Source organism: Triticum aestivum, chromosome 7A (assembly GCF_018294505.1).
Source record: "Triticum aestivum cultivar Chinese Spring chromosome 7A, IWGSC CS RefSeq v2.1, whole genome shotgun sequence".
NCBI lineage: Eukaryota > Viridiplantae > Streptophyta > Magnoliopsida > Poales > Poaceae > Triticum > Triticum aestivum.
In genome coordinates this window covers 550235869-550249486 of record NC_057812.1, presented here as the reverse complement: position 1 = coordinate 550249486, position 13618 = coordinate 550235869, and the positions used below count along the sequence as shown (strand labels likewise).

General features: G+C 44.3%; 1 protein-coding gene and 1 long non-coding RNA gene across 12 annotated transcripts; both read left to right on the top strand.

Moving 5' to 3' along the window:
* The first annotated feature begins 6050 nt into the window (after positions 1-6050).
* On the top strand, positions 6051-8225 carry LOC123148145 (uncharacterized). Of its 11 annotated transcripts, none has more exons than XR_006473667.1 (6): positions 6051-6220; positions 6295-6530; positions 6727-6787; positions 7508-7959; positions 8036-8090; positions 8188-8225. XR_006473667.1 is itself a non-coding variant. In XM_044567509.1 (4 exons), exons 2-4 carry the CDS (start codon positions 6368-6370, stop codon positions 7524-7526), a joined length of 387 nt encoding a protein of 128 aa, XP_044423444.1. In that variant the 5' UTR covers positions 6051-6220; positions 6295-6367; the 3' UTR covers positions 7527-8024. The 11 variants fall into 11 exon arrangements, 1 of the variants encoding a protein (XP_044423444.1); XR_006473666.1 differs by having other exon boundaries at positions 7388-7959; XR_006473662.1 differs by having other exon boundaries at positions 7208-7959.
* A 247-nt stretch (positions 8226-8472) lies between these two features.
* On the top strand, positions 8473-9388 carry LOC123148146 (uncharacterized). Its single transcript, XR_006473671.1, has 2 exons — positions 8473-8601; positions 9084-9388. It is a non-coding gene; the product is annotated as an uncharacterized lncRNA (long non-coding RNA).
* The last annotated feature ends 4230 nt before the right edge of the window (positions 9389-13618 follow it).

Genomic DNA, 13618 nt, shown 5'->3' with positions numbered 1-13618 from the left:
ACAATTTTATACGGTTTTGGTATGATTTGATTAGAACTAACCCGGACTGACACTGTTTTCAGCGGAATTACTGTGGTGTCATTTTTTGTGTAGAAATAAAAGTTCTCGGAATGGGCTGAAAATTTACGATGATTTTTTGTGGACCGAAAGAGACCCTCGAAGCTTCGTGGGAGGACCAGAAGACCCATGAGGGCACGGCAAGCTCGCTAGGCGCGCCCTACCCCTCAGGGTGCTTGGAGCGAGCTTGATGCTCCCTCGCGGACCCCCCCCCCTTGATTTGAGACCGACGCCAAGAATTCCTGTAAACACCCAAACCCCCTAAAAGAACCATAGATGATAAGTTCCGCTGCTGCAAGCCTCTGTAGCCACGAACACTCAATTGGGACCTTGTTCTGACACCCTGCCGGAGGGGGAAATCGTCACCGGAGGCCATCTTCATCATCCCGGTGGCCACAATGATGAGGAGGGAGCAGTTCACCCTCGGGGCTGAGGGTATGCACTAGTAGCTATGTGTTTGATATGTCTCTCTTGTGTTCTTGATTTGGCACGATGTGGATGTACCGCGAGCTTTGTTAATATATTTGGATCTTATGGTGTTCTTCCCTCTCTACCTTCTTCTGATGAATTGAGTCTTGCACTTTGAGGTTTCGTTATGTTGGATTGAATATTGGATTTGAGAAAATTTGATGTATTTCTTGCATATGGATACCCGTGGTGACAATGGGGTATTATATTGATTCACTTGATGTATTTTTTGGCACCCAACTCGTGGATTCCCGAGGTGACATTGGGGTAATCTATGCATAGGGGTTGATGCACGTTTTCGTCCTACATTCTCCGATAGAAACTTTGGAGTGATTCTTTATTGCATGTTGAGGGATTGTTATATGATCCAATTATGTTATCATTGCTGAGAGATTTTGCACTCGTGAAAGTATGAACCCTAGGCCTTGTTTCTAAGCATTGCAATATTGTTTGTACTCCGTTTTATCATTAGCTACCTTGCAGTTTTTTATTTTCATATTACAAAAAATTATATCTACTATCCATACTACACTTGTATCACCATCTCTTCGCCAAACTAGTGAACCTATACAATTTACCATTGTATTGGGTGTGTTGGGGACACAAGAGACTCTTGATTGAAGGGTTGTTTGAGAGAGACCATCTTCATCCTACGCCTCCCACGGATTGATAAACCTTATTAGGTCATCCACTTGAGGGAAAATTGCTACTGTCCTACAAAACTTTGCGCTTGGAGGACCAACACGAGTCTACAAGAATAAGCTGTGTAGTAGACATCACAAAATCTCTATGATGGTGTCATGATTGTGAAGGAAATATGCCCTAGAGGCAATAATAAAGCTATTATTTATTTCCTTATATCATGATAAATGTTTATTATTCATGCTAGAATTGTATTAACCGGAAACATAATACATGTGTGAATACATAGACAAACTTAGTGTCACTAGTATGCCTCTACTTGACTAGCTCGTTAATCAAAGATGGTTATGTTTCCTAACCATGAACAAGGTGTTGTTATTTGATTAACGAGGTCACATCATTAGTTGAATGATCTAATTGACATGACCCATTTCATTAGCTTAGCACCCGATCGTTTAGTATGTTGATATTGCTTTCTTCATGACTTATACATGTTCCTATGACTATGAGATTATGCAACTCCCGTTTACCGGAGGAACACTTTGTGTGCTACCAAACGTCACAACGTAACTGGGTGATTATAAAGGAGCTCTACAGGTGTCTCCAAAGGTAGATGTTGGGTTGGCGTATTTCGAGATTAGGATTTGTCACTCCGATTGTCGGAGAGGTATCTCTGGGCCCTCTCGGTAATGCACATCACATAAGCCTTGCAAGCATTGCAGCCAATGAGTTAGTTGCAAGATGATGTATTATGGAACGAGTAAAGAGACTTGCCGGTAACGAGATTGAACTAGGTATTGGATACCGACGATCGAATCTCGGGCAAGTAACATACCGATGACAAAGGGAACAACGTATGTTGTTATGCGGTCTGACCGATAAAGATCTTCTTAGAATATGTAGGAGCCAATATGGGCATCCAGGTCCCGCTATTGGTTATTGACCGGAGATGTGTCTCAGTCATGTCTGCATTATTCTCGAACCGTAGGGTCCGCACGCTTAACGTTACGATGACAATTATTATGAGTTTATGCATTTTGATGTACCGAAGTTAGTTCGGAGTCCCGGATGTGATCACGGACATGACGAGGAGTCTTGAAATGGTCGAGACATAAAGATTGATATATTGGAAGCCTATGTTTGGATATCGGAAGTGTTCCGGGTGAAATCGGTATTTTGCCGGAGTACCGGGAGGTTACCGGAACCCCCCGGGAGCTGTATGGGCCTTAATGGGCTTTAGTGGAAAGGAGAAGGGGCAGCCCAAGATGGGCCGCGCGCCTCCCCCCTCCCCTAGTCCTATTAGGACAAGGAGAGGTGGCCGGCCCCCCTCTTTCTCTTTCCCCCTCAGTGAATCCTACTCCAACTAGGATTGGGGGAAGGAATCCTACTCCCAGAGGGAGTAGGACTCCCTTGGCACGCCCTCCTTGGCCGGCCGGCCCCCTCCCCTTGGCTCCTTTATATACGGAGGCAGGGGACACCCCTAGACACACAAGTTGATCATTGAGATCGTTCCTTAGCCGTGTGCGGTGCCCCCTGCCACCATATTCCACCTCGATTATATTGTAGCAGTGCTTAGGCGAAGCCCTGCGACGGTAGAACATCAAGATCGTCACCACGCCGTCGTGCTGACGGAACTCCTCCCCGACGCTTTGCTGGATCAGAGCCCGGGGATCGTCATCGAGCTGTACGTGTGCTAAGAACTCGGAGGTGCCGGAGTAACGGTGCTTGGATCGGTCGGATCGGGAAGACGTACGACTACTTCCTCTACGTTGTGTCAACGCTTCCGCAGTCGGTTTGCGTGGGTACGTAGACAACACTCTCCCCTCTCGTTGTTGTGCATCACCATGATCTTGCGTGTGCGTAGGAAATTTTTTGAAATTACTACGTTCCCCAATAGTGGCATCCGAGCCTAGGTTTTATGGTTTGATGTTATATGCACGAGTAGAACACAAGTGAGTTGTGGGTGATATAAGTCATACTGCCTACCAGCATGTCATACTTTGGTTTGGCGGTATTGTTGGACGAGACGACCCGGACCGACATTATGCGTACGCTTATGCGAGACCGGTTCTCCCGACGTGCTTTGCACATAGGTGGCTTGTGGGCGACTATCTCTCCAACTTTAGTTGAACCGAGTATGGCTACGCCCGGTCCTTGCGAAGGTTAAAACGGAGTCTATTTGACAAACTATCGTTGTGGTTTTGATGCGTAGGTGAGATTGGTTCTTGCTTAAGCCCGTAGCAGCCACGTAAAACTTGCAACAACAAAGTAGAGGACGTCTAACTTGTTTTTGCAGGGCATGTTGTGATGTGATATGGTCAAGGCATGATGATGAATTTTATTGTATGAGATGATCATGTTTTGTAACCGAGTTATCGGCAACTGGCAGGAGCCATATGGTTGTCGCTTTATTGTATGCAATGCAATCGCGATGTAATGCTTTACTTTATCACTAAGCGGTAGCGATAGTCGTGGAAGCATAAGATTGGCGAGACGACAACGATGCTAAGATGGAGATCAAGGTGTCGCGCCGGTGACGATGGTGATCATGACGGTGCTCAGGAGATGGAGATCACAAGCACAAGATGATGATGGCCATATCATATCACTTATATTGATTGCATGTGATGTTTATCTTTTTATGCATCTTATCTTGCTTTGATTGACGATAGCATTATAAGATGATCTCTCACTAAATTATCAAGAAGTGTTCTCCCTGAGTATGCACCGTTGCCAAAGTTCGTCGTGCCCAGACACCACGTGATGATCGGGTGTGATAAGCTCTACGTCCATCTACAACGGGTGCAAGCCAGTTTTGCACACGCAGAATACTCAGGTTAAACTTGACGAGCCTAGCATATGCAGATATGGCCTCGGAACACAGAGACCGAAAGGTCGAGCGTGAATCATATAGTAGATATGATCAACATAACGATGTTCACCATTGAAAACTACTCCATCTCACGTGATGATCGGTTATGGTTTAGTTGATTTGGATCACGTGATCACTTAGAGGATTAGAGGGATGTCTATCTAAGTGGGAGTTCTTAAGTAATTTGATTAATTGAACTTAAACTTATCATGAACTTAGTACCTGATAGTATCTTGCTTGTTTATGTTGATTGTAGATAGATGGCTCGTGCTGTTGTTCCGTTGAATTTTAATGCGTTCCTTGAGAAAGCAAAGTTGAAAGATGATGGTAGCAATTACACGGACTGGGTCCGTAACTTGAGGATTATCCTCATTGCTGCTCAGAAGAATTACGTCCTGGAAGCACCGCTGGGTGCCAGGCCTGCTGCTGGAGCAACACCAGATGTTATGAACGTCTGGCAGAGCAAAGCTGATGACTACTCGATAGTTCAGTGTGCCATGCTTTACGGCTTAGAATCGGGACTTCAACGACGTTTTGAACGTCATGGAGCATATGAGATGTTCCAGGAGTTGAAGTTAATATTTCAAGCAAATGCCCGGATTGAGAGATATGAAGTCTCCAATAAGTTCTATAGCTGCAAGATGGAGGAGAACAGTTCTGTCAGTGAGCATATACTCAAAATGTCTGGGTATAATAATCACTTGATTCAGATGGGAGTTAATCTTCCAGATGATTGCGTCATTGACAGAATTCTCCAATCACTGCCACCAAGCTACAAGAGCTTCGTGATGAACTATAATATGCAAGGGATGAACAAGACTATTCCCGAGCTCTTCGCAATGCTGAAAGCTGCGGAGGTAGAAATCAAGAAGGAGCATCAAGTGTTGATGGTTAACAAGACCACTAGTTTCAAGAAAAAGGGCAAAGGGAAGAAGAAGGGGAACTTCAAGAAGAACGGCAAGCTAGTTGCTGCTCAGGAGAAGAAACCCAAGTCTGGACCTAAGCCTGAAACTGAGTGCTTCTACTGCAAGCAGACTGGTCACTGGAAGCGGAACTGCCCCAAGTATTTGGCGGATAAGAAGGATGGCAAGGTGAACAAAGGTATATGTGATATACATGTTATTGATGTGTACCTTACTAGAGCTCGCAGTAGCACCTGGGTATTTGATACTGGTTCTGTTGCTAATATTTGCAACTCGAAACAGGGACTACGGATTAAGCGAACACTGGCGAAGGACGAGGTGACGATGCGCGTGGGAAACGGTTCCAAAGTCGATGTGATCGCGGTCGGCACGCTACCTCTACATCTACCTTCGGGATTAATATTAGACCTAAATAATTGTTATTTGGTGCCAGCGTTGAGCATGAACATTATATCTGGATCTTGTTTGATGCAAGACGGTTATTCATTTAAATCAGAGAATAATGGTTGTTCTATTTATATGAGTAATATCTTTTATGGTCATGCACCTTTGAGGAGTGGTCTATTTTTGATGAATCTCGATAGTAGTAACACACATATTCATAATGTTGAAGCCAAAAGATGCAGAGTTGATAATGACAGTGCAACTTATTTGTGGCACTGCCGTTTAGGTCATATCGGTATAAAGCGCATGAAGAAACTCCATACTGATGGACTTTTGGAACCACTTGATTATGAATCACTTGGTACTTGAGAACCGTGTCTCTTGGGCAAGATGACTAAAACACCGTTCTCCGTACTATGGAGAGAGCAACAGATTTGTTGGAGATCATACATACAGATGTATGTGGTCCGATGAATATTGAGGCTTGTGGCGGATATCGTTATTTTATCACCTTCACAGATGACTTAAGCAGATATGGGTGTATCTACTTAATGAAACATAAGTCTGAAACATTTGAAAAGTTCAAAGAATTTCAGAGTGAAGTTGAAAATCATCGTAACAAGAAAATAAAGTTTCTACGATCTGATCGTGGAGGAGAATATTTGAGTTACGAGTTTGGTGTACAAGAAAATAAAGTTTCATCTAACTAATCATGTTCAGGTTTTTTAGGCACTGTATGTTATCCCTAACCAATTGCAGAGGTTGCAGTACAAACATGTAGGATACAGATGCATTCTATAGTGTTCTTCATGATGGCTGTACTGACGGATATGATTGCCCTTGTCTAAATACTAAGATCCAACTTTACATGCAGGTGAGGAATTAGTAATCTTCTTTCGCATGTTTTTGTCTTCTTTACCACTTCAAATTTGTTTCCACTTTCTGCAGTCGTACCCATGCCAATTTGTTGGAGCAGAGATCATCTGACTTAACTGAGTCTAAGTCAGAGGGATGTCCATCCATGCCGCATCGGACGACAATGAAATCTAGAGAGGCTCTATGGCTCAGGTCGCCACGAAACCAGTGGCCCATCCGGCTCCTTGTGACACAAGTGAAGGAAACAACATGCAAGGTGTACAGAAACAGCGTGGGATCGACCAGAACGATACCGCCTGGGCCGGATGGTACGCGTTGCTCTGCTCGTGACCTCATGTAAATATCAATAGTCCGCCTTTCTCTTGTCATCTTCCACACGAATAAGAACACTGGAATTGATTGAACCCCCACCATCTAATTTCGTTGGAACTTGATCAATTTCCCTTTTTCTCACGGAAAAAGCATCTGATTGAACTTGATCAAATATCCTTTTTTTTCTTATAGAAGAAGCAACTGAGATGGAATTATGGAAGAAGAGGCTAACACCACACACATCCAGATTCCAGTAAGTACATATATATTATTATTCCAAGTACATTCACTTTGGCACAAGTTCAATATTTTGTCATCCAGAGCAACAATTCAAGTTTTGTGCTATTCAGTCGTGTTAATTCTGGATATTTTTGGATTTGGTTATGTTCTGGGTTCCATTAGTTCAATTATGGGCAATAGTGGCCATTTAGTTCCGTTCAAGTTCAGTTCTGGGTGCCAGCAATAGTTGTCATTTAATTTAGTTCAAGTTTAGTTTTCGCTGCCATTTAGTTCAATTCAGTTAGGAGCAACAATTGACATTCAGTTCATTTCAGAATTCTGCATATGTACTTCTGTCCAATTCTGCACTTACACAAAGCTTACTGGAACACTCATTTACTCATAACATTCAAGCAAACACTGAAAATTTTTACCATTAATTTTGTTTTTACAGATGTACAAGTAGCAACTGCAATTCCTATTCAGTCGTAACAATAATATTTAGTGATCTCAATTTTCATGCCATGCTGAATTAAATTCAGCTAACATCAGCGATTTAGTTGGACGCTTCCTGCACTTTCAACTTTATAAAATGATTGTTTGCGATCAGCAACTCATTAGACGGCGGTGGCAGTGGCGTGATTGGCCCACTTGAACACAAACCACAGGACGTCAACAACACAGGGCCTATGGAACCTTGTCCTCTGGTCCAACCATTGCTTCTCCTCGTGACACCTGTGGTCTACGGTGACAGGGCCTTGGCTGGCGGCTAATGCCACGAGGCCTCGGAGCCGGACTTGTGCTCCTCCTCTTGGGAAGTCGTCGCCAGTGCGGTGGCCCTGAAGCCGGTTGGACGCGTCTTGTGTGCGCTAGGGCAGTGGCATCGCAGAGGATGAAACCAACACTGGTTGAGAGCGGCCTCGATGGTGTGGTGTAGCTGACCACGACCGTGGGGATGGGCGTGCCGGACGCGTGAATGGAAACGGTGAGTCCATGCCGGACCCTCCTTTGGTGAGCGAACAACGACGACAAGTGTAGGGGAACTCAAGAAAGGAGGGTTTTTTCAGAGCTGGAGCGCCACTTTCCCTCTCCCTTCCATTGGACTGGGTTGCATCATGCTTTTGGGCCGATCCTGCTCTGTGTTTCCACGGGCTCCACCTGCTGTCGTGGATGCGCAAAGAATGGGATACACACATCCAACAAATTGTATGCAAGTAACATGAGTCTTCTACTTTTCAGTTTTTTCCCTGCTTTGATGCTGATTATCCTTTTCTATATGCAGTCGCTAGGCGCTTGGTACTACAACTTCTACATCTCGACGACTTTGGACAATAAAGGTGAGGCCCTTTGTATCTCGATGGCAACTCTACAACGGATGTTTTGCTTTCAGGCATATGTAATTACACCACTTTGATTGCCGACTGTCTTCGACAGCGACGATGCTCTACCTGGGTGTGGTCTAACTCTACCTCGGCCAGGTGTGGTGCCACGAGGAAGCACCCAAGGTACATGTGTGTGTGTGTGCGCGCGCGCAAATATAGATTAACTACAGATAAGTACTTCGGTCCCATCAGTCGCCACCAAGTAAATCAGCAGCAGCCAGTAGGAGAAGAATTCGGTTTGACATTTGATTTATGCTGGGTAATTTGAGGTGTGCCTGTTGGTTATGCCATTTATCTTTTTTCTGTCAAGCAATTGTTTTCTATTGCTGTGATAGGAATCAGTTTTTGTTTTTTGTATACACCGAGATGAAGCTGAAAGTTATGACGATCAGATCAAATACCAAAAGTTGTAACTCGGATATACCATGATATTTTGAATGGTGTGCTACCTTAATAGCTTTCAGTGGTATGTTGTCTGTTCAATTCCGAAAATAAGATTTGTGGTAGGTTGACCTGTTGACAGCTTTCAATGCTACTGTATGTTGTTTGTTCAACTCCGGTCACCGAAGCTGAATTTCCATACAAAACCAAGATTTGTTCTAGGTAATTATTTAGGCACCAAGCAACAAGTACATGGATTTAAAATATGCACACAACGACAAACATTTGTGTGGATTTTCTGTAGGTGTCTCTGTTGACCTGCATGTTTGCCTGATGAGTGAAACATAAGTGATTCCAGTTCTACATATATGTAACATGCTATTTTTGTTGGCTTATATTAACATGGGAACCGGGTAAGTTTCTGCAAATGTATTCTTTTGGTTGTTTTGTGTCATTTGTATCCCGGTCAACAATTTGAGAGATTTACTTTGAGTAAATTCATGGTCTGAACTGGCTGTAGTATTCATTGATCAAATAATTGTCGTCTAACGAGTGTTATTGATAAAGGAGGAGCTTGAGAAAATGAAGGTAACTATGAAGCTTCCTCTATACATGATGAAGTGGGCGAATGCGAAATACAACAGGAGTTAGAGAAAGGCACACCTTGCACTTATCGTTTCCTGAGTGCCAAAGAAAGGCTCACTGAAAGTATCAAATTTATTTAATGTGAGGTAGTGACAAGCTTTAGAGTTCAACCTTTTAGTGGAGTGCTTTTATGCATATAATCTTAATATAATTCATAATTGTAAATAATGGGAAGCAAACAGTGGTACATACATTGTATGCATTGTGAAAGAAAATATTTTTATAATCGTGCTTGTGTTTAACAAGAATTGGTAGAAACAATTATGTTTTAATTTTAATGAATATATATTACACCTTTTGTATAAACTAAGTCATATTGTCGCACTATCATTTTCTTTCCTTTTGTTTGTTGGTTCACCTTTTTTCTCCCGTTGCAACGCACGGGCTATTTTGCTAGTATATTTAAAACATGTTCAATTTTTCAAAAAAAATACATGATTTTTTTATTATCATGAACATTTTCTTAAACTGGCACAAAGGTCTTCTATATGTTACTAATATCTATAAAAAATTGCGTGATTTTTTTTCAAATGTTATGAACATGTTTTCCAACGCTTGAACATTTTGAATTTCATGCAAAAATTTAAGTGGTACGGACGCTTTTTAAAAAAAATACGAGAACAACGTTTTACATTTTATCAATATTTTTAAAATGTCATGGAAATTTTTTAGAAACAAAATTTACATTTGTTGAACATTTTTTTTCATGCGCCATGAACATATTTTTGAAACTAAGCGGATGCACGCACATGTTGAATAGATCGAAAAAAGAAGGATAATTAGCGCCTGACTCAATTGTTGCACACATGTGTTGCGGTGTGTGTGCAACGACTTTTTTTTAGTGGTATAAAAAAAAACTGTGTGCAACGTCTGAAAAAAATAGTCTGTGCCACTGAGCGCTCCTGCGACTGGCTCGCCGAAACGTTCGCTTGCCAATGCACACTGGGCCTGGCCCATTTACGAATGCTAAAGGTGGCGCATCTCTCTCCCAAATCACTCGAAATCGCTAATTAGGGGTCCCCTAAAAACGCTAATTAGGGGTATTATTCTCCAACAAAAGCATTTTGAAAAAAATAAAGGTCTTATTTTTAAAATGCTGGTGACTTTATTTAAACACAAGAACCATTATTAATACAATGATTTGGATCAAATATTCAAGAAACTACAAAGTAATTTCTAAAATTAACAATTACAATGAAATCTTTTAGACATGCCTTCTTCATCGTAATAGATTTTAAAAGACGAGATTCTCCCTTCGACAAAGACATTGCAACTAGACCGAAGTAGTGGCATTGACAATCGCATACCTGCACAAAATTGATTACCAATAAGTATTTCGGAGAGCCCCTTAATTCGCCCATCCAAAAAGATAGAAAGCCATGACTGACAAACGAATTTGGATCAGTGATTATCTCTTAGAAGTGTAGGCAGTCGAACAAGATAAGCACCAAGACACACGGACAAAAACTCAACAGGTCTGAAAGATTAGTTATGCGAGGACACAAACTTAAACTCTACATGCAATAGCAGTTGCACCGAACTTACCGAGGTAGCATAACTCTTGTAGTCACACGCCCCTTAACCTCTCACTGAACTACATTGACATGGTGGCCTCGCAATGGCGGATACATCCCAATGGGCCAGGTGGGCCAACAGTGAAACTATTCATGTATTTTTGTTTTTAAAACTTTTTTCTATGATAAAAAGACTATTGTGAGATCCTAGACATGCCGTATATATACCCCAGAGCTGCCACTGCATCCTTGTCTCCCCATGTCTATTGAGGTGTCGAGTTTGTGTAATGTCTATTCGGGGTTTTGCGTGGTCTGGTCAGCCATGTCAGGACATTTCTTCTGCTCATTTGGACTCGACAAATATGTGATGTAGACCCCGGTTTTTGGAGTGGCGATAATAGATATTCTCCTTGCTAAGCATGGGTTGATGACCCAGCCCACGCGCGAATACAGATTTTCTAATTTCGTCCGGTAACCCTGTATGATGATCGTTGCGTCAAAATGTTGTTGAAACGAACAACGCCGATCAAGCTAGTTGACCCATTTCGTTGTTTAAATGTTTTGTAAGCTGGCTAGGTTTTGGGAAACAGTTTATTTTGTTCGTGTTTTTTAGGGGAAAAAATATTCATGTTTTTTAGGGGAAAAAATATTCATGTTTTTTCATTATTGTTATGAATTTATAAATTGTAGCCGTTTTTTCATTATCGGGTCGGTTCGTTGGGTCAGCGCCTGGTCTCCCCGCTCGCATCGTCATTGGGCTCGCCCAGTCGGGTTTGTGTAGCATCTGTACAATCAAGTGCAGCCCTAGCACAAGAATGGGCTGCGCCATTAGCTTCTCTGCCAACATAATGAATTTGCTTTACTCAAAAATAAAATAAAAATCATAGTGAATCTGCTCAAGAAAAAAAAAAGACCAACGTAGTGAAGACTAGATCCCTGAGAATGTGAGACATAGGCCCTGTTTGGTTCGGCTGTGGATTTCTAAAAGTAGCTGTGAAAAATTTGCTGTGGAAAAACAGCTGTGAAAAATTTGATGTGAAAAAGATGTAGGTTATTTGACAAACCAGCTGATACAGCTTTTTCAGATTTTGACCCGCAGCGGAATCAGATTTTGGAAAGCACGTCCTCGGCTGCTTCCGCTTTTGGTTCAGATTTTGGCAGCGGATTTCTAAAATCGGATTCTGCTGGGTTCGCCCTATGGTTCAGATTCTGCCGCGCGGTAGCGGAATCCGTTGATAAAATCTGAACCAAACAGGGCCATAGCTCCTCATGGCTGTGATTACCTGGGAGGCCTCTGACCGCTCGTCCTCCACGCCCCAAAGAGTGCAGGTTAATCGACAGTCTGTTTCAATTACGACAGACCCAAAGCCCTCCTCCGGCGCTAGTAGCATATATAGCATCTCTGCATGCAAGTAGTACTTCTGCAAGCCAAAAACAGAAGTGTCGCTACGTAATTTTCACACCAAAAACTCTCGGACGATCAAGCAAGGGTCTGCTTTCGAGTTTCGACGTCAGAAAAACGTCAGGCGGCGACGACAAAGGCTCCTAGCAGCTACTAGTGCATGCAAACGACGTGCGCAAAGACATTCAACCACGCACGCACCATGATCCAAGACCGGCAGCGCGGCAGAATGGACTGACAGCGACGCCACGCACAGACGTCCTGGCACCCTATCATGGGCGTGAGCTGCACGGCCGGGTCGACGGCCAGAGGAGCTTGATCAGCTACTCAAGCCTCGATCAAGGGTTGGAACTGAAAGCGCCGGAAGCGCGCGCGCGGCCGGCCGGCGTATGATGGGCGACGCCGATTTGCGGCCGGCACGCACGTTGGCGCCGCGTGCGCCGGCCGGGTCGGCGAGGGACAGGAAGCCAGCGGAGGACGGCGGCTGTCGCCGGGGTCGGGCCCCCCCATCCCATGTACGTGGAGGTGGAGACTGACTGGGCGGAGGCGGCCGGGCGCACGTACTTATCGTGCGCTCCTTCCTGGGCTCCATATCTGCCGGTTGTTGCTGCTCCTCGGTCGGGCCCGCCGGCCCACAGCGACCGAACCGGCCTCCTCCCGCTGGTCACATGCACGGGGGCGTGAGCCACGCATGGGCAAAGAGGACGTGCGGTCAGATAGCAAGCCACGTCCACACGACCAGGCGCGTTCAGCCTGTCATAAGTCTCGTATATGTACGTCTGGCTAACACCGTTTTGTCGTCCTGATGACATGACACGCCCGGCCGTCCGGCCGTATAGCTAGCTAATCAAGCTCCATTCAGTTTCAAACCTAGCTAGCTACACCAGGAGAAGAGAAAGAGACGGTGTTACCAAAAGCTGTGATCCACGAGGAGCACACATCTCGCGTGCATGGCCACCCGTTCGCGCATGCACACTCACACTCACACTCACACTTTTTTTTTTTGAGGGTCACTCACACTCACACTGACTCGCATGATATTTCGTAGTCCGCCCGATCTGCGGCGTCCTGTTGCTGTCCCCCGGCCGAGAGCCATTGGCGCTTTGCTGTCGTCCGGCAGCTCCGGGAAAGGCCACCGCACCGGCACCGCGGCCGGGCAGCATCGTGTCTCGCTGTCCCGGCAACTGATCAGTAAGTTACGTCCATATGTACCGACTCCCGGCACCTTTTTTTGACGTTCACGTCGGGGCCTACCGACGCGGTCGAACAAATAACGCGTGCGCATGCCATGTGTGCGGACGCCGACCGCCATTTGGAGATCTTTTCATCAGCATGCATGTAAACTTGTCGACCAAGTTGTGCGAAAAGCTGCTGCCAAGGACCAAGAACGGACGGAACTGCAACACGATGTGCCCATTTTTTAATTCGCCGGACCGTAGTCGCCTATGACAGGCGATGATACAACCAGAAAAAGCTCCAGCATATTACTAATACTAGTATAAGCTAGCGGAGAAAACTATGGGCACAGTAGCTATCTGGGC

Coding starts and splice junctions, on each gene's coding strand:
- LOC123148145 (XM_044567509.1), top strand. CDS start 6,368: ATGCCGCATCGGACGACAATGAAATCTAGAGAGGCTCTATGGCTCAGG. Junction 6,531..6,726: donor GATACCGCCTGGGCCGGATG/GTACGCGTTGCT, acceptor TTTTTCTTATAG/AAGAAGCAACTGAGATGGAA. Junction 6,788..7,363: donor CCACACACATCCAGATTCCA/GTAAGTACATAT, acceptor GTTTGCGATCAG/CAACTCATTAGACGGCGGTG.